Source organism: Oryzias latipes, chromosome 22, assembly GCF_002234675.1.
Source record: "Oryzias latipes chromosome 22, ASM223467v1".
NCBI classification, from domain to species: domain Eukaryota; kingdom Metazoa; phylum Chordata; class Actinopteri; order Beloniformes; family Adrianichthyidae; genus Oryzias; species Oryzias latipes.
The window spans coordinates 5,417,520-5,443,416 of record NC_019880.2 but is presented as its reverse complement, the minus strand read 5'-3'; the positions used below and the strand labels follow the sequence as shown (position 1 = coordinate 5,443,416).

Below are 25,897 nucleotides of genomic sequence, written 5' to 3'. Positions count from 1 at the left end.
TGTCTTTTATTCCTACTTTACTGTCTATTTTTTTTAACTTCCTATATAACCTTGCTATCTATCTTCTCTTTAATCCCATCTCAATACCCACACCTTCACCATCTTCTCTGACTGTCCCTCCAACAGATGGCTCACCTGGTCCCTGTAAAGACCCACTCTGGGTCCATGTCCACCTCTCAGTCACTCCAAGATCAAACGGGTTCAGGACCAAATGAAAGTGTAAGCGGTCCTCCACAGAGACCCGAGATGCCCCGTCAGGACTCAGACCCCTCCTCAGACACCCCCGATCCCCCACAGCGCATCGCCGGCAGGGAAGACAGAGACAGGGACAAGGACCGGGACAGGACGGCCTGGCTCAGAGACGAGGACGTCCCGCCAAAGGTTGATCCTTCCATTCACATTCAGACGGAAAATTTCAGAAAGGTCGTTAGGAACAAACCCATCAGAGCTATTTTCTGCTGAAATCCTTTTTAAATTAAACAAAAGTGCAGCTCTTGCAGAACAGAAACTGTAACAACACAAATCAGTGATGAAGTAACAAAACAGGTGTGATGGAATTCAAAGACCAGGAAGTAACCAACAGCATCAATTACTGAACAAAAACACGGAAGAATGTCATCCAATAAAGACCCTGCTAACATTTAGCAGCAGTGTGACAGTTGCAAATGGAAAACAGGCGGGACCCAAAGTAGAAGAAAAAGTACACGAGGAAGTACGTTTAAAAAATAAGCAAAGCCTGAAGCAAAAGCAGTTCAGCTAACATGACATGGAACAAAAGCGGTTTAGGGGACAAGCTGGAAAATGAAACATGGAGGTTAAATGAAAACAAAAAAAGGAAGAAACTTTAGCTGAACAACCAGATCAGAATGAAACTTCCAGAATGGAAAAAGAATTCCACAGTGGAAAAAGGACTGATCCTGAATGTCTGCTGTAACGGGAGCAATCAATCAAACCCACAAAACTGTCACATCTCTTAAAGGGAATCAAAAGGTACTCTGAGATTTAGAAATCCCTGCTTTATTTGCAGGTAAGAAAGACATTTAACTTGTTGCGACAATGATGAGAATAATGTTCATGTTTACATATGATTAAAAAAATTAGTTTCCTTTCTGAACTTTATTGGGACCAAGACATTTTCTGGCAAAATGAAACTAAGTGCCCAACTGACTTTGAGTCTGAATCTTACAGAAGTTGTTAAGTCACAACCTGGGTGCTGAGATTTTATATCATGACTGAAATTAATTTTAAGGAGTTTATGTCGCATGAACTGGCTTCATTTATGTTTTTTTCAGGTCCCACAGAGAACCACCTCCATCTCTCCAGCCCTGGTCAGGAAAAACTCGCCCAATGGCGGCGTGGGTTTGGGACCACGTGCAGGTTCCCAGCTTGCACGTGCCAGGTGAAAAACAAACACTTTTTCTTTGTTTCAAATAAAAAGTCTTTTATATAAATAAAAAAAAATGCTTTTTTTCAATTTAAAAACAAAATGTGGTTGTTCTGTGCAGCAATCCAGACCTGCGGCGCTCCGAGCTTTCACTAGATGCCATGCTGCAGAGAACCTCATCTAACTCTTCATCCTCATCCTCCCCTTCATCTCAGGGAGGCTCAGCTGGGAGGAGAGGTAAAAAAAAAAGGGGGCAGAAACTCAAAATTGGCAACAAACTAGAAAAAACATCAACATTTAATACTAGAGCACTATTTAGTGCAAATACAAACCCCGATTGTTTTTAAGATTTTGAAGGGGTGGCAAATAAGAACAGCAGAGTGCAAGGCCATTACAAAAAAGGTAAAGAAATACGCATTTCTACTATTGTTATTATAAACAGCAGTTCTTTTAGCTGAGGTGCTATTACTAATGCTTAACAAAGCTTGTATTGATAATTTCTTAATCATTGTTAATAATGATATTGACACAGAACTTAGGAGTAAGCGTGGAAAATTTGACTAAAGAAAAATTCCTAAGCACAGTGTAAAAATTGTAAATAAATGAATGTGAATAACGTATTCAGTTTACTAAAGCTTAAAATGGGAACAACTAACTGTTAGGGTCACATTTTTTATTTTTGGGTGATATGAGGGTAGTTCCAGTTCTCATCTAGGACTTCTGGTTTTAGACGTTGATGTCGGCCGCCATGTCCTCTTTGAAATTGGCTCTCTTTCTAAATGGAACTCTTGTTGTCCTTAAAGGCCAAACGAAGAAGGAAGAATCACCTCCAGGAGCCAATCAGGAGGCCAAACCCAAACAGGAAGAGGGTCGTGAATCTGCCAGACCCAGCAGGCCTGCAGTAAGTCACCTGAGGGACAGACGCTTTCTTCCTGTCGCGGCGAGCTTCTCTCTGGGATTTTTTTATACATCGCCTCTTTTTTTTTTTCTACTGTTCACCTGCTTTCTCTTTCTCTGCCTCTGTATTCCTCCCTTCCTCTCATCAGAGCTATAAGAAAGCCATAGATGAGGTCAGTGACAATCGGGTGCCCCCCCCCCCCCCCTTTTTTTTTTTACCTCGCGTTTTCTTTGCTTCGATCTTCGGGGGCTCCTCTTCCCTTCCTGGCATGGTTGCATCAGCTAGCTCCCCGAGGAGTGAATTCCTCTTCTAGCTGAAGCAGGAGGGTACAACGGCTCTGACAGTGCATGTGTCCCCTGTCACACATTCCTGGGAGGGAGCGTGTGACCTTCATGCATGTGTGGAGAGAGAGAGAGGGGGGGGGGGGATTCTGAGAGATGAAGTTCACCTGAACAGTTTCTGAATCTGTTTTCCTCTTTCTTTGTTGTCATGGTTACTGTTCAGGAGGAGCTGGTAAGCCCACCGCTGTGTGACGGTTCTCTCCCCGTCTGTTTGCATGACTCGGCCTGATGTCTATGGAGGGTGTGGGGGTGGGGGGCAAGAAGAGGCCTGTTGGCATGTGGATTAATGTCAGGGAGGAGAGAAAAGTGCTCTCTCAATCTTTTTCATCTGTCTTCTCTGTGCTTTTGAAGTTATTTGCTCATTAGAGAATAACAGTGTTGATGTTCCATTTTTTTAACATTGAAAAGGAAGACGTGGTTTGAATCAGCACTCTTGTTCGGGGACAGTAATGTATGCAGGCCCAGATGTTACCCTTCCTTCGTCCCGCTTCTGATGACGCTCTGTCCTCAAATGCAGCTTGACCTCCTTCCCCGGGTCTCCATCCTAAACATGGAAACGGCACACATGAAGAACTTTTTTCCTCTTTTTTTTCTGTTTCTTTTTAAAGGACCTAAGTGCCCTGGCGAAGGAACTCAGAGAACTGAGGGTGGAAGAAGGAAGCAGACCTCCAATAAAAGTAAAGTCATAAATCATTATGTTGAATAAGTAAATTTATTAGAAATTGTGGTATTGACGCAACCACAACCAGTTTATGAAACGTTAAAGACCCACTCCAATCATAGTTTAATGATATTGTTTTCTAGGATATAGTTTCTGCAGAGCGGCAGGAGTCCTTTAAAAATTCAGCTCTGAGGTGTAGGCGGGACTATTGGTGCGGAGCAACCCTGTCCTCTTTTCCCATCATCCATCTTTCTCTCCTGCTAGCTTACAGCCCCTCACAACCCCACCTAACATTAGTGGGGCAACAAAAATGGGGAGCAATTTTGGAGCAATTTAGCTGTACAGTTTTGATCCAGATTCCAGCTCAGATGAGGAAAACAAAGACCTTCATGGATCATTTGTCTGCAAGCGGATGCATCAGAGTGGAGTGGAGCAGCGAGCTTAAGGCTTGCTGCAGTAGCTTCTAAGTCACGGCCATAAGCTTTTTTAAATAGCATTTGAAGGATTTAGAAATGCAATTTTAAGCTTTATTTTCTTTGTATATGCTCTCCATCATGAGAAGAATACCACAAGAACTTGATAAATACAGCAAAAATGTTATTTTTTTTCTGTGAATGCCAAACCATTCAACCCAAAAAATACTTTTTTCTTGGTAATAATAAGAATATGTGCATTCCCTTGAGAATTTTGCTTCATCAGGAACTGAAATATATCAGTCAGCAGCTTGAATTGGAGCAACCTCTCACATTAATACCGTTCTACAAACTGAACTACACTTTTAGTTTAAAATGAGAAAGGCTGCAAAATGTTGTTTAACACTTATGTCTTTGTTTTTTGAGCTTCAAAAACCTGGAAAGTGGCAATCTGGTGGTCCAAATGTTTAGTGAAGAAATTCGTGAATAGACCAAGCATTGTGTTCTGAATTCTCCAAACCATTTTGCATAAAAATCGTTTAATGGAGCAAATCTTTTACACACAAAGCTCTGAAATACACATGACTGACGTAAAGGTTGTTCCATTTTTCTAAATTTTAACAGATTTGAAAATTTTCTCCTGTTTTTGATTTATAAAAAAAAGAAATAGAAGAAGAAAAGATTATAAGATTATAATCAGCCTGGCATCTGTTTTGAAAAATGTAACTAGAAAATTGCATGTTTTATGACAACTTTCCCTATTTTGATGAAGGTTACAGACTACTCATCCTCCAGTGAAGGATCAGAGAGCAGCGATGAGGATGGCGAGGCAGTGGGGCATGATGGGACTGTTGCTGTTAGCGACATCCCCCGCATCATGTTAGTAGTTTTCTGTTTTTTTTGTTTTTTCCCCTTGTGTTTTTTTTTCTCCTCTGAAGTCTGACCTGTCACTTTCAATTTATGCAAAAACGTTAATAAATTTAGAATACGCACTGTGCCAGAAGCTTGTCAGGAAAGGTTTCGGAGAATTTGTTTGTAAATGACCAAATCCATATTTTTTTGTTTGGGGGGGGTCACAGGCCATCAGTGCAGAGCAGCGGTGAGTCGTATGGAGGGCTGTCAGAAGATGCTGTGGGTGATGCCTATAATAGCTCCAAGGACAGCACTCTAGTGATGAGAGAGGTGATGAGCACACACTGTATAAAGCTTGTACACACTCACACTAACACTTTGTTTACACCAGGAGCAAACATTTTTCAGGGGTCTGCAGCCTTTAAAGCTAAGAGAGCCATTTGGTCCAATTTCTTACTGATTAAACCCCAACGAGAGCCGCAAAGTACCTCTTCATCCTGTAGAAAATATATCTTTTTGTGGCCTTTAAGCCATTCATTTATCAAATGTAGCTTTTAATATTTATGATTACAACTTATAATAATTATGTTTCAGTCAGTGATAAGTTTTTCTATTTCTAACAATTCTAACTTTTGACAATAGCACATACAAGTTCCTTTCAAAATAAAATCCACCATGTGTCTACTTTTGCAGCAGATTTACTCCAGTTAAAAAGGCTGAAAAGCCAGTTCAAACATGCTTTTTTTAATCATCATGACTTTGTTGCATCACAAAACAATACAAAACATGCCAATAATGATTGGTCTTTTTAAATCTGTACATGTAAATGCAATTATATACTTTAAGGACTTTGTCTCAGCACTGCACACACACTGCTGTGGAACAGAATATGATAGTATTTGAATATTAAACCACTTTGACTGTAGAGGAAACCACAATTTTGATCAGTCATCTGCCATATTAAAAAACTAAACATAAATGACAAAATGTAAAAACTAAAACAAATGAACCAAAACTGCAAACCCATTCTTTATTTAGATTGTTAGTATTTTTCCTCTAAGGCAAAAAGAGCCTCAGTGGAGGGATGAGTCTGGCTCCAGAGCTTAATGTTGCAGACCTCTGCTTTGGGTGAAACTTGAAACATTTTACCCAAATTTTCCTTCATTTCTTACATTATTGTCAGGCAAAAGAAAGGAGGAGGGGTAGTCACACAGAAAGTAATGGGTTTGGTAACCACGGCAACCTACCTGACCTTGTGCAACAGAGCAACTCGCCATCAGCCACCATGGCCCTGCAGGAGCTGAACGACATGTCAGAGGTCAAATGCGATATACATGCATGCTATTTAAGTTTGGTAACAACGTGTGGGGCGCCAGGCTAACTGCTGAACTTTTCATTATTTTTTTCAGTTCAGAGTGGGCGGGTCCAAAACATCCTTTACCCCATTTGTTGATCCACGGGTCTACCAAACGTCTCCGAGTGAAAGCAACGATGAGAGTTCTGCTGCAGGTAGTGCAGGCTTTTATTTCTTTTATTGTTACAATCCTCGGTCCCTCCATGACAAAAACGGCAGAATAGATGTGCCTGGGCTTGTTCTTAAGACAGTACAGAAAAATGTCTTTTTCTGGTTCTTCCGGTGTCATCCTAGCTATGTTTGCCAACGAGCTGCTGAGGCAGGAACAGGCCCGACTGAACGAAGCCAGAAAGATCTCGGTGGTGAATGTCAACCCCACAAACATCAGACCCCACAGTGACACACCGGAGATCCGAAAGTACAAGAAACGCTTCAATTCGGAGATCCTGTGCGCTGCACTCTGGGGTAACTGTTGCTTAGACTTCCCCACCTTTGCCCCTCTCTCTCGTCTGTCTTTGAGCGTAACGTTGATCTGCGTGTTCAGGCGTCAACCTGCTGGTGGGGACAGAAAATGGTTTAATGCTGCTTGACCGAAGTGGGCAGGGGAAAGTCTATAACCTGATTACCAGACGGCGATTCCTGCAGATGGATGTGCTGGAGGGGCTCAACGTTCTAGTAACGATATCTGGTAGGTTTTCAGTCTTTGTGCTCACATCAGTCCACAAGTGGCAGCTCCCCAAAGCAAAAGAAACATGCGCTTCCACGTATACTATTGTGCAGTTTCACTGGAGCAAGATTTAACAACATGTTTGTTTCTCCTTCAGGGAAAAAGAATAAGTTGCGGGTTTATTATTTGTCTTGGCTGAGGAACAGAATATTGCATAACGACCCAGAAGTTGAGAAAAAGCAGGGTTGGATTACTGTTGGAGATTTAGAGGGATGTGTGCATTATAAAGTTGGTAAGAATTCAAATCTTTTTTTTTTTAAGTCCTTCTTTTGAATTTTCCTAAATTAATTCTAATTTTCAGTTTGTGAATCTCTCCACGTTTTTCCCAGTTAAATATGAGCGCATTAAGTTCCTGGTGATCGCACTAAAGAACTCTGTGGAAATCTACGCTTGGGCGCCCAAACCCTACCACAAGTTTATGGCTTTCAAGGTACGTCCAGCGCATTTGTCCAAACCACTGAACGTGACTTTCATTTAAAATCGTCTTCCTCTGTTTGACTTTCAGTCGTTCACTGAGTTGCAACACCGCCCCCTTCTGGTTGACCTCACAGTGGAGGAAGGCCAAAGGTTAAAGGTTATCTACGGCTCAACTGTGGGCTTTCATGTGGTTGACGTGGACTCAGGCAACCCTTATGACATTTATATCCCTTCACATGTAAGTGCGTGATTTTGTTTCAACTTTAAAAAGAAGAAATGTTTTTCTTTAGAAAGATCTTAATCTAAGCTTGTTTAAAATATTTAAGAGAGTTTTTCTTTTTTCTTTTCCTGAAGTGCTTTCTTGTGTTACCACATCAGGGTCATTGGTAATTCCGGTAGTCTCTGGTGGATTGCAACCCTAAAAATGTCATTTGTGATTGATTCATTGTCATGCAATTAAAGGATTGATGTCAGCTTTATTTTTAGTTTTCTAAAAATGGTGCTGTGGGTTTGGTCCACACATGTAAAGACGGCAGAATGGTACCCAACTGATCTAATTACACAGCTTAAGAAAGGAGCACAAAGGTTATCCAAAGGGCATTATTGCTCAGAGGTTACTGCGTTCTTGCTGCACCGTGCACACATAAATGCAGACTGCTGCTCGTTTGAATGCAAACTGTGCAATAGTGCTCGCTGGGACCAATCATTGTAAATAATGGTGATGTGGAACAGTTCCAACCTTAGAAGCAAATAAAGGGAAGGTGGTGCAGTAGGTGAAGCAAAAACTCCTGTTAAAGTCTGGGTTTTAACCTGGATACATTTGGAGCTCACTGGTTCTGTCGATGTGACCCATAGGATGTTTGGCTCTGAGCTGAGGTCTGACCACCTAAATTAGTCCAGCCAGTTGGAAGTAAAGACTTCGCCACTTTACAAGAATCAGCTTCATGTCTCCGTCAGTTAAGATGAGACATTTTAGCCTGTTATTCTCCTGAGTCAAGCTCTGCAGTACGACTGACTTTTTTTCCCCTTTATCCAAAGACTGCCACTTGTCATCACTCTATAACTCCAAGAATTTAAAAGACTGCAGTTCCTTTTAAGCCTGGTAGTCTTAAGTTGTGCTTCTTTTCTTTTCCACGTATCCTGATAACCTGACTTAAGTGTGTTCCTCACATAAGAAGCTGCAGAAGCAGCTGGGATAGTTGGAAAAGAAGCGGGATACCAGCCCCTGAAGACCTCAGCCAGACATCTCTGCTTCAGCAGTGAATCTATTGGAAACCGTTCATTAGATTTTCCTTCTGCTTTTTATCCAGCTACTCATGCATTGCTTGTATCTGATCACCCACATCAGGAGTGTTCAGGCAATCAGACAGTGCATTTTCCATGGGTGGAACAGGAGGGGGTGTGAAGACTTTGGAAGGGTGGCGAATGAGAACCGTTGCTCTGTTCAGATTTAAGTGTCGTGCAGCAAACAGCGCAAATAAACCCACTGGGTGAGACTCTGAATTCTACAGATCCAACAAATGAATTTATCCGTCAACATTAATCATCCGTACCATTTAGCAAGAACTGTCAAGACTATTTTCTTAAAGCACAGGTTTCAGAAAATTAAGAATTTCCTCTTGCCATAGAATGCAAACAGTGTGGCTTGTGGCTAAGGCTTCAGATTCAAGATTTTATTTAATAATATGGCTTTTGTTATTTTTGCAGTGCTGAAAGAAGCTTGTATTGATGATTTCCCAATCTTTGCCATTAATGAAACTAATATTGACTCAAAAATTGGGGCGCAACTTGGGGGGCAGCTGCCCCCTTGGTGCCCCTGTAGCTCCGCCTCTAACAACAGAATATAACATTTATCAATCCATCAAATTAGCTGCAAATAAAGTACAGATTTCTGAAGAATTAGACCAAAACGACCATAAAAATGATATAAAGTTATAGTTAAAATGTGAATGTGTTTATAATGTGAGTTAGAGGGAGTTTGTAGAGGGTGAATATCAGTTTACAAATCTGAATCCTGTGGACCCCCTTTAGGAGGCAAAAAAAACATTTCATTTAATGAGCTTCTTTGGTTTTGTAACAACAGAGATGTTTGGCATTTATTTAAAGTGTGGAATTTTAATCTTTTGATTAAATCAACAACAGTTGAACAAATATTTGCTAAAAATAAAATATATAATATCAAGGTTTTGCATTTTTTGTGGTTAAGTTAGAGTTTTTCAGAGATCAGAATCCACAAACGTGGGTGTAAAGAGTGACAAAATTGAGTCATATTTCTGTTTTATTTTGCCATTGTTTATGTTCAGTTTATAATAATCTATAAAAACACTCTCGGATAATTGATAAATACTTTCGATCTGTAAAATCTTCTCCTCCCCTTTTGTGTTCCATCTTTCATGCCTCTTTGCTCTCTCCTCCCCTCCCACCTTCTCCTCCAGTGTTCCAGACAGACGAAGGTGACATGTTCCCATCCACCCGTAGAGTAGATCAACAGATGTTTTGTAGAAACCCCTTTAATGCAGAAACAGCATCAAAATGTCTCTAATGTAAAGTGCATTTCACCAGTTTAGTGATTAACACAGAGTCCAGTCCAATTTGGGACGTGAACAAACTCATCTCGTCTTTCGCTGAGATCTCAAGTCTCTTTAAAAAAGAAAGAAAAAAAGAAAGAAAGAAGCATCACAGCCTGGAAATGTGTTGAAATGACACAACAGGGGTGTCGGATACATCATTGTTATTCAGACGCTGACCTCACCTGCAGTGTGTCAACCCTTACTGTGGCTTTCTATAATGTAAATGGATTTCTTTTGGTGCGATTTTGAAAGTTATTTCTCCTGAGACTAGATGAGTTTTTCACTACCTGCTGCTGATTCACTGTGATTTTAAAGGGGACGTGTTGCTCTTACCAGTTAGTGAAAAGTGTTTGACAAAAATAGGAAGGGACAGCCTTTGAAACCACTTAAATTCTGTGCATCCATCTTAACAATCTGCTTAACAGATTAGGCTGTTATAAAAGTTTTGAATAAAAACGGTTATAGTTTAATTTTTGTGAACTCAAGAAAATAGTGGTTAAAGGAATAATTTCAGATTGAAGCAATTCAGTTTTCTGCAAATCTCTGCAGCTCCCTCAAAAGCAAACATTTATTTATGCTTGGGTTTCTAAGTGTCCGATTTGGTACTCACTTTAAATCCTCAGGTTATGCTCTGAAACACAGCAAAAGTTACCGTTAACATTCAAATATTTGCGTAACGTGTCCCCTTTAAGTCCTACTTCCTTGTAGCTGCACAAGTTAACTTTATTCTGCACTCAAATTGTTTTCCTTCAAAGTAAAATCTGCAGCAAAGCGCTTCACTTCATTTCAGTGAGGACACATTCACGTTAACTGAACAACACGAGCCTCAGAAATGTCCACGTGTGCTGATTCATGTCACGTGTGCTGATTCCTCTTAGATCCAGAGCCAGGTGACCCCCCATGCCATCGTGGTGCTTCCGAAGACTGATGGGATGGAGATGCTGCTGTGTTACGAGGATGAGGGGGTCTACGTGAACACCTACGGCAGGATCACCAAGGACGTGGTGCTGCAGTGGGGAGAGATGCCCACCTCTGTTGGTATGTCTTCTCCACACTTTTATTTAAGCATATAGAAAGGATTTACATAGAATATGTCAACTGTAAAATAATCCAATAATTCAAGATGTCTCTGTCCAAAAGTGGACAATAAAGGTGTAATAATGACAAAATGGAATAATATGAGCTCTGAATAACATAAACAGCGCACTTAGATTAATATATGTGTTCCATATGTGATGCTTAAACTCTTAGAACTGCACTGAGTGGAGTGTTTCCAATAATCGCTTTTAAATTCCAGTTTGTAATAAAAGTCTGTAGAGATGTTGGAAGAACCACCACAGAGGCTGTAGTAAGTAAGAGTTAAAAAAAGAGATCAAAAGATGCTCTCCAAATAGCTAATTGATGCTTAATTTATGAGGAAAGTGAGAGGGGGAGAGAGCTGCAGCTCACACTGATTGAGTGGGCAATATTTCTCAGACTATACCGCCCTCCTGTGGCTAGTTGAGGTATTACACTGAGTGGAGTTGCAGGGTTTGTAGAATACAGAAAGCTTTTATCTTTAGCAGTGCGAAAAAGCACAGTTTATAAAAAATTACTTGATCTTTTTTACAATTGTTTTTTAAAAGATAGAAGAAAACCTAAACTTCATAAACAGAAGTCTTCTTTCTCTTTCGGCTTTTCCCATCAGGGGTCGCCACAGCGAATCATCCTTTTCCACCTCACTCTATCATGGACATCTTCTACCCTAACATTAGCCAACTTCATGTCCTCTGTTAAGACATCCATGTATCTCCTCTTTGGCCGTCCTCTTGCCCTCCTGCCAGGCAGCTCCATCTCCAACATCCTTCTACCAATATATCCACTATCCCTCCTCTGAACATGTCCAAACCATCTCAGTCTGGCTTCTCTGACTTTGTCGCTAACACAGGCAACATGAGCCGTCCCTCTGATGTACTCGTTCCTTATCCTGTCTAACCTGGTCACTCCTAAGGAGAACCTCAACATCTTCATCTCCGCTACCTCCATATCAGCCTCTTGTCTCTGTCTCACTGCTACCGTCTCTAACCCATAGAGCAGAGCTGGTCTCACCACTGTCTTGTACACCTTTCCTTTGAGTCTTGCTGGCACTCTTCTGTCACACAACACTCCTGACACTTTCCTCCACCCGCTCCAACCTGCCTGCACTCGCCTCTTCACCTCTTTTCCACACTCCCCATCACACTGAACTGTTGACCCCAAGTACTTAAACTCCTGCACCTTCTTCACATCAGCCCCCTGTAACCTAATGCTTCTACCTTGATCCCTCTCGTTCAGACACATGTATTCTGTCTTACTACGACTGACCTTCATGCCTCTTCTTTCCAGAGCAAACCTCCACCTCTCTAGCTGTTCCTCCACCTGCTCTCTACTCTCACTGCAAATTACAATGTCATCCGCAAACATCATTGTCCAGGGAGATTCCTGTCTTACCTCGTCTGTCAGCCTGTCCATCAGCATAGCAAACAAAAAAGGACTCAAAGCTGATCCTTGGTGTAGTCCCACCTCCACCTTGAACTCCTCTGTCTGACCTACAGCACATCTCACCACCGTCATACTTCTCTCATACATGTCCTGAACTACTCTGACATACTTCTCTGCCACTCCAGACGACCTCATACAGTACCACAGCTCCTCCCTCGGCACCCTGTCATACGCCTTCTCTAAATCTACGAACACACAATGCAGCTCCTTCTGACCTTCTCTGTACTTTTCCATCAACATTCTCAAAGCAAAAATGGCATCAGTGGTGCTCTTACGGGGCATGAAACCATACTGCTGCTCACAAATCTCCACCTTCTTCCTAAGCCTGGCTTCCACTACTCTTTCCCACAGCTTCATTGTGTGGCTCATCAACTTTATTCCTCTATAGTTGCTGCAGTTCTGCGTGTCACCCTTGTTCTTAAAGATCGGAACCAGAACGCTTCTCCTCCATTCCTCAGGAATCTTCTCACTGAGAAGAACTTCATAAACAGAAGTATAACGATTAAAATGCAACATTAAAATGGCTTTGCAGAAAGATTAACAACTTATTGAATCCAAGAGTCTTTTTTTTTCCAATCCAAATTTAAGAATATATACATAAATTAGTTCTCACTGAATTGAAATAAATAAAAACGGAAAGTACTCAATTAGGATCAAGCGGGTCCAAAAGCTGATTAGAATCTTTTAAAAATGTCCAATTTTTTTAAAATTCTAATTAGGTAAAGATGATCTGTGGATTATTCTTATGGCTCTTGTTTTGAAGAAGAAGAAAAACAGTTTACTGTTTTATGTTTCCCCACACCTCAACACAATTGATCATGTATGGAAGAATGAAGGGAAAATTCCAAGTGTACATCGACGACTGATTAAAGATTTGTTTGTGAAAAACATACATTGATTTAGAAATAACATATTTATGTTTCTTCCTGCTCAGTTTTACATCAAGAAATGTTAATTTTAGACACTCTTTCAATTTCTTTATTGTTAATCATAATTGTCTTATTACAGCCAGTTGTTCAGATCAGACCAACTCTTCCATTTAGTAAATTCTAAGTATGTTTCCTTGTCCTCAAAAAGTGTGTTTGATATTTTCCAGCCTATATCCATTCTAATCAGATTATGGGTTGGGGAGAGAAAGCCATTGAGATCCGCTCTGTGGAGACGGGTCATCTGGATGGAGTCTTCATGCACAAAAGAGCTCAGAGACTTAAATTCTTGTGTGAGCGAAACGATAAGGTAAATCCAGGTCACATTGAAGGAATTCTCTTTTTCTATTTGATGTAAAATCAGCAAATGTAGTGTTTTATTTCCCCTAAAAGTCCCACTCCGATCATCTTTTGTTGTATGGTAAAAGCGCTCTCAGTGCCCTTTTAATTATAATCATGACGTTTCTAGACAAAATCAAACCTGTGTTGTTTTCAAAGTCCTAGTTTCTGCAGAGCGGCAGCAGTTCATTAGAAATTAGCCTCTGATTTGTGGGCTGGACTTTATGCCTCCCTCCATTTGCCATCACCCATGGCTGAGACCTCTATCTTTATACAGGCCCTCACACCCCTAAGCTAACATTAGCAGGGCAACAAAAATGGCGAGGAATGATCGAGCTGTCCATTTATTCAATTTTGAGTCGGATACCAGCTCGGACAAAGAAAATGGAGACCTACATGGATCTGGTCTTCAACAAGTGGATGCATCAGAATGGAGTGGGGCAGGGAGCTTTGGCCTGCCAGAGTAGCTTCTTTGTCACTGCGTCAAGGTTTTTTCATCTGCTCCTGATTCACCACGATTTGCATAAACACTCAGAGATGTGATTTTAAGCTTAATCTTCTCTATCCTCAGAAAAATGGTTCAAGGACATGTAAAAGCAAATAAAAACGCGGTTTTTGTCGGAGTGGGTCTTTAAAATGTGTGCATATAGGTCATATTATTGTTGATAAGAAAACCTAAATGCCACTCCAATAAGGATTCATCTTTATTTTCACCGTATGATCATTTCTGTCTTTTTCCCCCTTCAGGTGTTCTTTGCATCTGTGCGTTCGGGAGGCAGCAGCCAAGTTTTCTTCATGACACTCAACAGGAATTCTATGATGAACTGGTGATGCATCTGCCTGGAAAATCACAGTCCTTCCAGCCGTCTTACGAAAGAACCCAGACGCCATGAATGAACTCTTTTAACACTGGACAGACTAATGCAGTCAAAAGAATTAACTCAAAAGAAAAAAAAACAAAGAAGTAATCCTAGATTAAAGGTTGCACAGAAGCCATTGTTACTCAAGTGACTGGAAAACTGGTGCCACTAACTTTCCAAATATTGTGTCTTTTCCTTTTTTCTCTGGAAACTTTTCTCACCTTCATTCTGTCACTCTGGTTTTCTGAACTTGTGGATTACTTTTTTTTTTGTCATCCTCACCTCCTGTCCTTTACCTAACTCCTGGAAAATGCATCTCCCAAACAGGGGAATATGGATGAAAATAATTTGACCTAAATTGACTTGTTTGTCTTATCAGGTTTGTTCTGAAAAGTGACAAACTGAGTCCTAAGCAAGACTGATCCACTTCCTCCCCAACACCGTTATTTTGTTCTTACTGACGAAGAGAAAAACTCTCCTGTCAACAATATGCAAATATGCCAATCAAGCCTCTCCCCCATCCCGCCTGTCCCTCACCATCCTCACCTCCTCCTTAACCTCTGAAGGTGCTGCATCAGATATACTGTAACCTGAAATGAACAATGAGAGCATCATTGTATTCATTTTACTAGTTTCAGATCTTGTTTTTCTCTGTGGAACAGTTCGGACTCAGCCAGTCTCTGTAGTTTGAAAAGTGTACAGCACATTTGGGTTTCTGAAATCAGGAGTGTGTGTCTGTCTGTCCGTCTGTGTGTGTGTGAGTGCACATGTTTTTATGTGTGTTTGATGCGGAAGTCTGCAGTTCAAAGCAGAACGCTAAAAATCAACGTCCTGCCACCGTCGAGTCTATGATACCTGCTGCGTCAAAGAAAGATGGACTTCTTTTTCAGGCAGTTCCTTGGTAGGAAGTTGGTGTGTCTGAGCACTGTTTATGAAAAAAAAGAGGCAATATTAAAGATTATGGGATCTGTTTGGTTCTTTTAGCGCAGCAGTGTGGCTAAGATGCTTACAAAGAGCTGATCCTAAAAACAACCTCAGCAGAGCTTTTGTCCCAAAAACTGTGCATGTGTGGAGCACTCAGTGCTGAAGAACATTGGTGTCTATTGCAGTCATGCTCCTCCCTGGTTTCTTTTTTTTTTTGGTTCCTAACTGTACAGTGCCTAGCATGATGTGAGAAGAACTCATACAGAGGCCAAACGATGATGGTTAGCATTCAAATGTTTTTTAGAGTTTTTTTTTTTTTTCTTGCTTCTTTTTTGCCCGGTTGTTTCTGTGTTATGGAAGCTTAACACATTGTTGATTTGTCTCTATCGGAGGCCCATTAATAAAACCTAAAATTGTATTTGTTTCTTGAAAGGAGCAACTGGATTTGGTGTGAGCAATCTTCTCCAAAAGTGTTGCACATTTCTGATGGGAACATTTCTCCAAAACAGGGAGGAAAAATGTAAAAGAGGGTTGATGAAATGAAACATCTTTTTTTTTTTTCTGTCAAGATTGAGATTGTCTATTTTAAGGTCCGTTCATCAGGGATTTCTCTTGCCATTTCCACCTGATGCAGTCCGAAAAACACTTTAAAAGCTTGGGAAACTGCTTTTCTTTGAGTAACTTTACTCTTGCACATCATTCTTTCATCATTTTAGGAAAAATACAAAATGATACAAGATGTCAAGTTTTATTCTTTTAAATACTCAAAATGTTTACTTTTTAAATGTGAAGGGACTTTTTACTGTAGCTGTTCCCAAGTTGCCATACGTTTGGCTCTATCTGAACGGGCTAATGTTTTAGCAATAAAGAGCCGAGCGGATGAAACCACTGTCTTCCCTGGATGCGCACGTAGTAGTGTTAGCATGAACGGGGCATCATTAATGTTTGTCCATTATCAGAGTCTCTGTTGGGAAATCTGGAGGTTTCTCCTTTCAAAGACAACAAAAAAGCCACTGAATCCTTCTGTTCTCTTTGGTTAGCCTTCTATTTTGAAAAAAAGCATTACTACTAATTTAAATGTTTTGTAAAAGAAATGCTGTAAAAAAGAAATAAATGAAACTCAAGCAAAAAGCCTCCTCGTGTGTCTGTCTATGAAACTCTGCTTCTTCTATTTTTTTTTTTCCCAAAGTGTGCACATTTGTATCAGATCGACCCTCAGACTTCGACCCAGCAAGTATATCATTAACAGCAGGCGTGTTCACGTCATCTGTGCAAAACAAAAAGTTAAAATTAACAAAGATGTTCATGGTGGGAACAAAGCAAATAAAGTTGAATTTGATATACACATATTAGGCTTATCCAAAATTGTTGTAACCTTTGATTAATTTCTATAGACCTCTCCATGACGTCTTCAGCAGAAAACTGATAAAGTTCTGTCAGCGATGTCCTAACAAACAAACTTAAATCAATGTGTACCTAAGCATGAGAGATAATAAAGGGAGTTATTATTTTTATATAATGTTTAGGAGGCCTTGTGTGTGCTCATACATGTGTGTGAGTGGGTGTGTGTGTGTGTGTGTGTGTGTGTTAGTCGATTAGACAGGGGACTCTGTAATCACACATGCAGCGTTCATTGATCATTACCAACCACCTGCCAGAGACATCAGACCCATTATGGATGAAGGAAAGGTACACTGAATCTGTTTTTAAAAAAAATTAAGGCAAATTTGCTGAAATTAATATCACATGAAGGTTTTTTTTTTTTCAAGCTTTTGTTGCATGTTATTTTCTTTATCTCGCTGCTCTTTTTGCACCTGCAGCAGCTGACCGGCACGCTGGCTTTAGCTGTGTTCACAGCAGCTCTGGGATCCCTGCAGTTTGGATACAGCCTTGGAGTCATCAATGCCCCGCAGAAGGTTGTACTTAACTTGAACTACTTCTAAATATCCAAAAGAGCTTTTTTTACGGTCCAAAAGTGTTTCATGCTAAATTGTTCTGCTTTCCACTGAAGTCATGATCTTTGCAAATTAACAAAATTTTAAAAAATAGACTAACCTTGTTTCTCAGGTGTTGTTTAGCCATCATGATGTACAATTTGATTCAGAGAAAAAAGCACAAATCTTTTGTTTTGGCAACAGACAAACCAAATAAAATTCAATATTTCTTTATGTGTAGTTAGTTTTTGGACTCTCTTGTTTGTAGAAATGCTTAGCTTGTAATCCGTGTGGCTTCTTTCCTTGACTGCTTTGAAACTTTCGTAAAATTGTGTTTCTTCGTGTGTGATCTGTTGTGACAAGGTTAGAATCAAAGTCCAAATATTCGAGCAGTCAACACATTTTGAGGAATGCTTACGTACGGTGTTTTCCACATTTTTCAGAGGACAGCAGGTCCCTCCTTCCGCTAATAAGGCGCAGATGTGCCTTTTGTTAATGAACAACACTGTCACAGAGCCACCATCTGTCCTTGGCCTCCTTTGAGTTTAAATGGCATAGTTGGGTGTGTTTAAACTGCAGGCCTTATTCTACCTCTTCTTGTTTCTATCTGTGCCCCAGATCATAGAAAATCACTATGCTCGGGCCTTGGGGGTGTCGTTAGAGAGGTCTAGGATGCTGGGAAACAGCACCGACCTCCCTGAGGAGCCAAAAGACCCTTCAGTGGTCATGTACTGGTCATTGTCTGTGGCTGTCTTCTCCATTGGTGGAATGATCTCCTCTTTCCTGGTGGGGTTCATTGCTGACCTGAGGGGGAGGTGAGGAGGAAGGCTAAAGGATTATTGATTTGACTGGTTGAATGAGAGGTGTTGCCAAAAAAAAAAAAAAGGTCATTCTGATGTCAGCCCTCCATCTTTCTGCTTTGCAGGGTGAAGGGCATGTTAATGGTCAATTTTCTGGCCATCATAGCTGGACTTCTGATGGGACTTTGTAAGATGTGGATGCCCCACATCATGGTCATCATGGGTCGTGCTGTTATGGGCTTCTACTGTGGTACTTTTGAACCCTTTCTTACCCAAGTCTTGGAATAATAAACTACCACTAGACAGAAGGAAAAATAATTTCCATTCTGTGCTGAAACCACAAAAATATAGTTGTGATCTCGTGATGTTTGTTTCAGGGTTGACTTCGGGGTTGGTGCCCATGTACATTGGAGAGATAGCACCCAAAGCATACAGAGGGGCTCTTGGAACCTTACACCAGCTGGCTATAGTCATCGGTATCCTCCTCAGTCAAGTGAGTTACACTCATCTGCCCATGCATAGCGCCGCTTTTGCTTGTAACCTCGCTGAGCTTGTGATCACTGTGTTTGGAGGTGATAGGCTTGGACTTTGTACTGGGCAACGATGAAATGTGGCCGCTGTTGCTGGGTTTGTCCGGAGCCCCCGCCATATTGCAGTCCCTTCTTCTGCCCCTCTGCCCCGAGAGCCCCCGGTACCTTTACATCCTGCTTGGCAAAGAGCAAGAGGCTAAAAAAAGTAAGATACATTAATTCACAGAAATAGAATTCACTTTCCCCTCAAGCTGTTTCTTATCTAAACAGCCCATCTCTCAATCAATATTTTGAAAAAAAAAGCATCTGTTTATTTTAATAATTGATTTGCTTGTGCTTTTCCCGCACTCAATTTAAGATATCAGTGAGCGTCAAGAGTTTTACAAACATTGAGGGAGTAAACAGTTGCTTTACCAATTTTTGACATGATAAAAGGAACACAAAAGTTACAATGTTTTCCTAATATTGCACAGATTTAGCTTTTCTTTGCAGGGTTTGAGCATTACTACTGCAGCTGCTAACTATTGCTGTAGGTCTTCTTCGTCTAAAGGGGCCGTGTGATACGACCTCTGATCTGGAAGAGATGAAGAGGGAGAAAGAGGAGGCGGCTAAGGAGCCGAAGGTTTCCATCCGTTCTCTGGTGGGTCTTGGTGCAGGTGAAACCAGATGAGTTATGGTGTTGCATCTTTGAATAGATGTTTACAGAGTTTACTAAAATGTTAAAGAACCACTCTGATGAAAATTGTGTTTTTATGGAGAATGATGGAGAACTTTTATGAAGAAAATTAAGCTCAAAATTGCCTTTCTGACTAGTTCAAATTATTATTTATTCAAATTGTTGCAAACGAAAAAAGCCATTATAAAAAGCCTGTTGCGGTGACTTTGGAGCTACAATCTCTCCAGTCTGATGCATCACTTGCAGACAAATAGGTTGCGCAATAACGCGTGTAATAATTTCCTAGTAAGACAATTATGTAGTTTTCTATCCAATGTATCAACACAGAAACGAATAAAACCCATGCACATTGTCTCCTACACAGGCTGGTTATATCATTTGAAGATGTTGTAAAAAAGCAGATAAGCTGCATACGTGAGATTCTTCTACCTGAACTTTAACTCTTGCACTGTGCAGTTTTCAATGGCCGTAGTAAAACCTTAGCCATTAAAGTGAGAATCAAGATTTAGCTGAACATTTACCTCACATTTTTGTCTTGTTTTCTATCCAATATTTTTGCCTGGATAAAAAAGCTTATATCAGCCAGAGATTTATCTGAGCTCAGGTATCTGTAAGATATTATTAGCCATCAGTGTCTTATTCATCTTAATTCAGCAGGAAACATTAAAGTAGGAAAGCATTTGCTCTAACATACGCTTACATTTACTGAATTGTCAAAATGGACATTTTTAAACATGTCTGACAAAATTAGTTTGAATACATCAACATACATGACTGATTTCTGAGTTTAATCATCAAAGCTCTAAGCAATCCCTTTGAAAAATCAAAAGAAGAATCACAACTATAAAATACAATAAAATACACAAAATAACTTTCGATTAGTTTCTCTGTAAAATCTTTAATCTTTTCATTTTCTCTCTTCAATCTGACTCAAACCTTTATCAATATTTATACCTATGCTGCAAAACAGGACCCCTAGAAATAAGTTTAAAATTCTGAAATTTGAAATATTTTCTTTAAAAAGGCAAAAAAGTAAAAATAAAAAACCTGCCACTGGGATAAGAACAATGGCCATAGAAAGAAAAAAATTCCAGTCACTAAGACATGTTTCTTTAATCTAAGATTATTTATTTGCAATTGAAAAAACGTTCTTAATAAGACACATTTTCTATATATTTTTCTTTGCGATGTGCTCTTTAATATAACAAATTATATATGTAATTTTTCCCACTTCAGGTCATGTCTCATCTTACCTGTTTTGTTACCTACTGTTCCTGTTTCCTCTTCTATTTTTTTTGTCACCAAAGCTTAAAAAACAAAATAAAAAAAAACACGTCTTTGTCTGATACAGTATTTAATAAGCATTTGACAAAATGTTGCTGTTTTTTTTCTTCAAGATCTTCTCCTCCGTGTACAGGCAGCAGCTGATTGTTGCCCTCATGATGCACCTTTCCCAGCAGCTGTCCGGCATCAATGCAGTGAGTCTCAGCAAGATTTGATTCAACATTTACTGCAAACTTTCACAAACAACACAATTAGCTCCCAAGCCTTTGCGGTAAATCAGATGTTGATCTGTTTTGTTTTCTAGATCTTTTACTATTCCACTTCTATCTTTGAACAAGCTGGTGTCAGCCAGCCGATCTATGCCACCATAGGAGTTGGGGTGATCAACACAATCTTCACTATGGTGTCTGTGAGTGTCCAAAAAAAGAAAAAAAGAACACGCTAACAATGGAATGTTTCCCAGAACGCAGGTGAAGAGTGCGTGTATTGCGTTACAGGTCATGCTGGTGGACAGGGCTGGGAGGCGCACTCTGACTTTGGTTGGTCTGGGAGGAATGTGTGTCTGTGCCATCGCTATGACTGTGGGCCTCAAATATCAGGTTTGTTCAGTCAGGTTTGAAAACTTCCTTGAAGGTTATTGGCACAAACAAAAGGCAGTCATAAACTGTGCTCCACCCTCTGCTAAACAACTCGATTAAATTGAGTTTCTTCAGTTGGCATATTGTAATTTGCTGTGTGTCATCAACATATTGGAGGAGTTGGATCGTTAAATGAGGACGTAAAAGTGGAGCCAACAAATGTATGATGCAAAGTCTTCAACCAACTTAAATGTCCTTTAGTCTCCCTCTTCTTGGTTTCCTTTGAAGAAAAAGGACAAATAATTATATACAGTGTATTCTTCCTGAGAAAAGGGGACACAAACACCTACAAGGTCTTTAATTATTCTTTTTGCCATCCTGAGATGTTTTTTTCCCCGCAGCTTGACCTGCCATGGATGAGCTATGTCAGCATGGTAGCCATCTTTCTCTTTGTGAGCTTCTTTGAAATTGGCCCCGGTCCTATCCCGTGGTTCATTGTGGCGGAGATCTTCAGCCAGGGGCCCCGACCGGCGGCCATTGCCCTCGCAGGCTGCTGTAACTGGACCAGCAACTTTATCATTGCCTTGACCTTCCCTTACATACAGGTAGGTAGAAAAAGACCTGTCACGTCACTGTTTCACTTAGGAGCCAAGCCCACTTTCTCTTCTAACTATGCTTTTGTGTTCCTCTTCCTCATCAGGCACTGATGGGCTGCTACGTCTTCATCCTCTTCGCTGCGTTGCTTCTCTGCTTCACTTTGTTTATTTATTTTCGTGTCCCTGAGACGAAGGGCAAAACTTTTGAGGAGATTGCCGCCATCTTCCAAAAGAAACGTCCAATGGCTAAGCACAGCACTGAATTGGATCAGCTTAAGACATCCACAGACGCTTAGATGCAGAGTTTCCATACTCTTTATAAAAACATATTTACAAAAGAAAAAGTATCATCCTGCAATGTCAAACATGGAGCAGAGTTTACATAAACTTGTATTACAGGAGTGTGTCAAAGTAATGTGCAACACTGGATTTATTCCAGCTGAGTGTTTTTTATCCACCACTTTGATTATACCTGAATTAATGAGAATCTACATAGACATTACACTAATGTGGTTTGATGGTCAGAGTAGCTATAACTAATGTTTTACAATGCTGACAAATCACATATGTGAAAGATAGAAATAGAAATAGAAATATCTTTATTGTCATTGTACATGTACAACGAAATTACAGTGCAATTTTTCCAGTGGAATAAAAAGTCAAAGTAAGAATAAAAAATAAATAACTAAACTGCGAAATAAGACAATACAAGAAAGATATGTAAAAATATGTATAAATATAAAAAGGAGGTTACACCTTCTCCAGTTATTGCACGCTTCCCTAATAAATGAACTTTATTTAGCAGTGTGAAAGATGTTACGTATAGCTTTGACCTATGACTGAATCTGCACTTCTCATCTGAGTTAAATCTTAAAAGGTCAAATCTTTTTGGATTTAATTTACAAATTGACAAAAATGTTTGGGAAATTTGGCCAAACCAAGCCACCAGCTATGTACACACCGAGCATTTGAAGCGGGTCCTTGAATGCATGTTTATCCCACGGTGTTCACTTTGTATAAGCAAGGAGGGGCTTCTTCTTTTTCTGCTGTTTATTAGCACATGTTCGCCACCAACAGTTGGAAGAGACGTGGTGCTAAATGTCGAAGAGGTGCAAATCTTGTGAATATTGTTTCAGGAGTTTTCTTTCACAGCTCCAATCCGATAAACTTGGTGTCACGTAATTCTGGCCGGGCACAAACCGCAAATTAACCACAAATGTTTATTAATTTCTTCTCCTTGATCGTTTTTTAAGCGATTGTCACTTTCTTGAATTGAAAGGGGTGCTATGCGAGTGCCTGATTGGTTCAACTTTGACGTGGTTTAACTTGCATAGACTTTTCATTGGAAGTGGCCGCTTGAACTCGTACTCCTGCTTTGTGAACATATTTTCAGACAGATGGATGACACATGAGGTCACCTGGTGGTTTAAAGAGTTGATAGGGCTTCTTCTTAGGGGGCGCCACAGCGAGTCATTCGCCTCCATCTAATCCTCTCCTCCTTTATTCTCTAGGCTCACTTCAGCCATCCTCATGTCCTCCTCCTCTCCATCCATAAACCTCCTCTCTCTCTAGGCGTCTTTCCTGGTAGCCCCATCCTCAGCATCCTATTACCAACATCCTTACTCTTTCTCCTCCTGTCCAAACATTCTCAATCTGCTTCCCTGCATTTATCTCCAAAACATCTACCATGACCCGTTCCTCTGATGGATTCATTTCGGATCCTGTCCATCCTCATCACTCTCAAACTGAACCTCAACATCTCCAGAGAGCACACCACTTTGGGGACTCAATTTTGTTTTCAAAAGTGAACTTTGTTGATTTCCTTTCTTTTTTTATAATGACAGAATTCACGTTTGCTTGATTTTGTTTATCTCTGTGACTCTAGTTTTCCAACACTGACTGACTAGATTGAGTCCCATTTACCACTGCCACTGCTGCAACCTCCAGTGTGTCAGCAACAAACTGAGCAGCTTAACTGAAAAAGAAAGTGAAAAATTATAGATTTCAGCCACAATAATACTTGGAAATGATGTTTCAAAATCATCTAAATATATCTGCCCAGTTGAGCATGTGAAGATTTTCTCTGTCACTTGAATACTCCCAGTTATACTCAGGTGTGAATAATCTGCTTTCAACTGTAACCAAGAAAACAACAGAACGGAATAGAATAGAATAGAATAGAATACAATAGAATGATTTATTATCATCATTGAAGGAGCATGACTACATTTAAGGTGGGCATCATGTCAAGTTGCATTAAAAATAAAATTAAGAAAAATAACGGAAAGCAATGCAATAGCAGTATAAACAGGGATATTTGAAATGCTAAATTCAGAAGCCCGATGGACCATGTTTAACAACTGTTTTTAATTCTATTGGGGCTTTGGGGGACCTATATTTCATCCCTGATGGCATTAGTTTGAGCAGAGATGATGTTTGCAGAGGTCTTAAAACAGGGATGCAATGAAGTAGTAAAATGTATCCATTTTTGTTTAGCAAATCTGAAAAGTTTGCATTTACAATAACCAGATGTTTGTCCTTTTTACTGCCTTAATTTGTTTAGAACTCTGTTTTCTTTTCTGAGCTAAAATTCAATTCAATTCAATTCAATTTTATTTGTATAGCCCAAAATCACAACAACAGTCGTCTCGATGGACTTCGAAGTGAAACATGAACTCAAAAGGATCGTGGATACAAAGAGTTCAATAGTAAAATACTAAAATGAACTAACAAACTGACTAAGCTATACTGGCATCCCTGCCCTTAGACCCCCCTTCGCGAGCTTTAACTGTGGTCTTGACATTCAAGCACTAAAGGGAATATTCTGCTTGGAGCTTGAAAAATAATCTGAGTCAAAGACAGAAGTGTGGAACTTGTAAATCTCAAAAAAGGGTCTGAGCTGAGATGGCTTTATGATAAAGTTGAAAGCATTTCATCCACAGAGATATATATTCTTTCACTGGGACTGACATGGTGCTAGTATGATTTTCTTTTTATAAATTGTAATAAAACATGCCTTTTTAATTAAAAAAAAGAAATGACAAAGCTAATGTCAGAACTGTTTGATTAAGTTTAAAAAAAAATTATGTTGTAAAAGAAAGAGTAAAGAGAAAATGAGAGAATGGGATGTCTCAAACAAAACATAATGAATGGTATGCTTGCACATCTTCTGTTCAAACAAATACAACACTGCAGCAACAAGCAACTTGTCTCATCATTATTACAGCCATGTATGAGACAATACTTGTCTTGATGTGAAATAAAACTTTAAAAGGAAATGCAAAAACAATATGTTTAAACATGAAACCATGTTTTTCATGAAAAATTAAATAAATTGCTTTAAAATTATGCTGAAAGTTTTTATGTATTTTATTATTGATTGGTGATGTAAATGTAGTTTTTAGGTTAATGTAATGTTTGAATTAGCAAAAAGATATTCTGACAGTTAAAGAAAATTCAATTACCCAGTTTATGGAAAAGCAGCTTTACAGTCAAGTGTGATGCCTTGTTTTAAAAACTGTGTGACGTCTACAGCACCCCCTATTGACGATGTGATATAACTAGACTGAACAAAAAATAATTAATTAAATGGATGCAAACCTCTGGATTCCAGGTAATTATCCTTTGATATCATAAGTGTTCAAAAGATTATGTAAATTGATATGAATGATTTTTACATCCAAGTTGAGAAAGACCAATAGATTGACTGACTTCCAGCATTCCAAATTCACCTGTCATTTAGTTTTATTAAAAACAGCTAGATTTGACAAAAGTATTTTGTGCTATAGGGTTGTTCCAGAATCAAAGATTGACCCTGCATTTTTTGTTGTTATTTTATTGAATAGAAAATAAAAAAAATAATAGTGGCACAAACTTCAAACATACTTCAAAATATTGTTATTTCTTTTTCAAATAAAAGTTTTAACATAAATGCAGAGTAAAAAGGATTTATCCAAAATTTGGGGGATTTATTGCTGAATTTTATCGATTTTTATGACACTCAAAAATAGTCATGCTCCCAAAGCATCTCAAACAGTGGAATTTAATTTTTTCTCTTGTTTAATTGTTCTTATTTTCTGTTGTCCATTTGTTAACTGGTCATTCCTTATTCACATCGCCCGTGGTGTAATTATTGTGTGTAAATAATTATGATAATTGATATTGGTTACACTTGTCTTTATTTGTTCTGTAAATGTGTTCATATTCAATAAAGTTTTTTTAAAGGCAATATAAAGAAACACGCTAATTTCATAGCATCCAGTTTTTTGTTTTATTTGGCGCATTTTGGTGGTTGCATTGCCTCAGAACGACCA

General features: G+C 39.5%; 2 protein-coding genes across 12 annotated transcripts in view; both read left to right on the top strand.

Moving 5' to 3' along the window:
- The window catches only part of LOC101155647 (TRAF2 and NCK-interacting protein kinase), a 69,772-nt gene extending 53,577 nt beyond the window's left edge, over positions 1-16,195 (top strand). For 4 of the 11 annotated variants that reach the window (XM_023951375.1, XM_023951373.1, XM_023951374.1 and 1 more), the window contains 20 exons: positions 127-381; positions 1,293-1,399; positions 1,506-1,621; positions 2,188-2,285; positions 2,431-2,454; positions 2,787-2,795; positions 3,232-3,300; positions 4,470-4,576; positions 4,777-4,879; positions 5,733-5,867; positions 5,959-6,058; positions 6,198-6,368; positions 6,448-6,591; positions 6,728-6,862; positions 6,960-7,060; positions 7,136-7,285; positions 9,483-9,500; positions 10,496-10,655; positions 13,234-13,373; positions 14,150-16,195. In XM_023951375.1, the coding sequence (XP_023807143.1) occupies positions 127-381; positions 1,293-1,399; positions 1,506-1,621; positions 2,188-2,285; positions 2,431-2,454; positions 2,787-2,795; positions 3,232-3,300; positions 4,470-4,576; positions 4,777-4,879; positions 5,733-5,867; positions 5,959-6,058; positions 6,198-6,368; positions 6,448-6,591; positions 6,728-6,862; positions 6,960-7,060; positions 7,136-7,285; positions 9,483-9,500; positions 10,496-10,655; positions 13,234-13,373; positions 14,150-14,233 (2,226 nt within the window). In that variant the 3' untranslated portion in view covers positions 14,234-16,195. The remainder of the gene's footprint in view (positions 1-126; positions 382-1,292; positions 1,400-1,505; positions 1,622-2,187; positions 2,286-2,430; positions 2,455-2,786; positions 2,796-3,231; positions 3,301-4,469; positions 4,577-4,776; positions 4,880-5,732; positions 5,868-5,958; positions 6,059-6,197; positions 6,369-6,447; positions 6,592-6,727; positions 6,863-6,959; positions 7,061-7,135; positions 7,286-9,482; positions 9,501-10,495; positions 10,656-13,233; positions 13,374-14,149) is intronic. The other 7 variants (XM_023951372.1, XM_023951377.1, XM_023951378.1 and 4 more) reach the window with 4 other exon arrangements.
- A 559-nt stretch (positions 16,196-16,754) lies between these two features.
- Positions 16,755-22,390, top strand: slc2a2 (solute carrier family 2 member 2). The gene is made up of 12 exons (XM_020713737.2): positions 16,755-16,875; positions 17,007-17,102; positions 17,739-17,935; positions 18,046-18,170; positions 18,298-18,413; positions 18,493-18,655; positions 18,984-19,090; positions 20,524-20,604; positions 20,715-20,819; positions 20,908-21,009; positions 21,390-21,593; positions 21,689-22,390. Exons 1-12 carry the CDS (start codon positions 16,861-16,863, stop codon positions 21,878-21,880), a joined length of 1,503 nt encoding a protein of 500 aa, XP_020569396.1. The 5' UTR covers positions 16,755-16,860; the 3' UTR covers positions 21,881-22,390.
- The last annotated feature ends 3,507 nt before the right edge of the window (positions 22,391-25,897 follow it).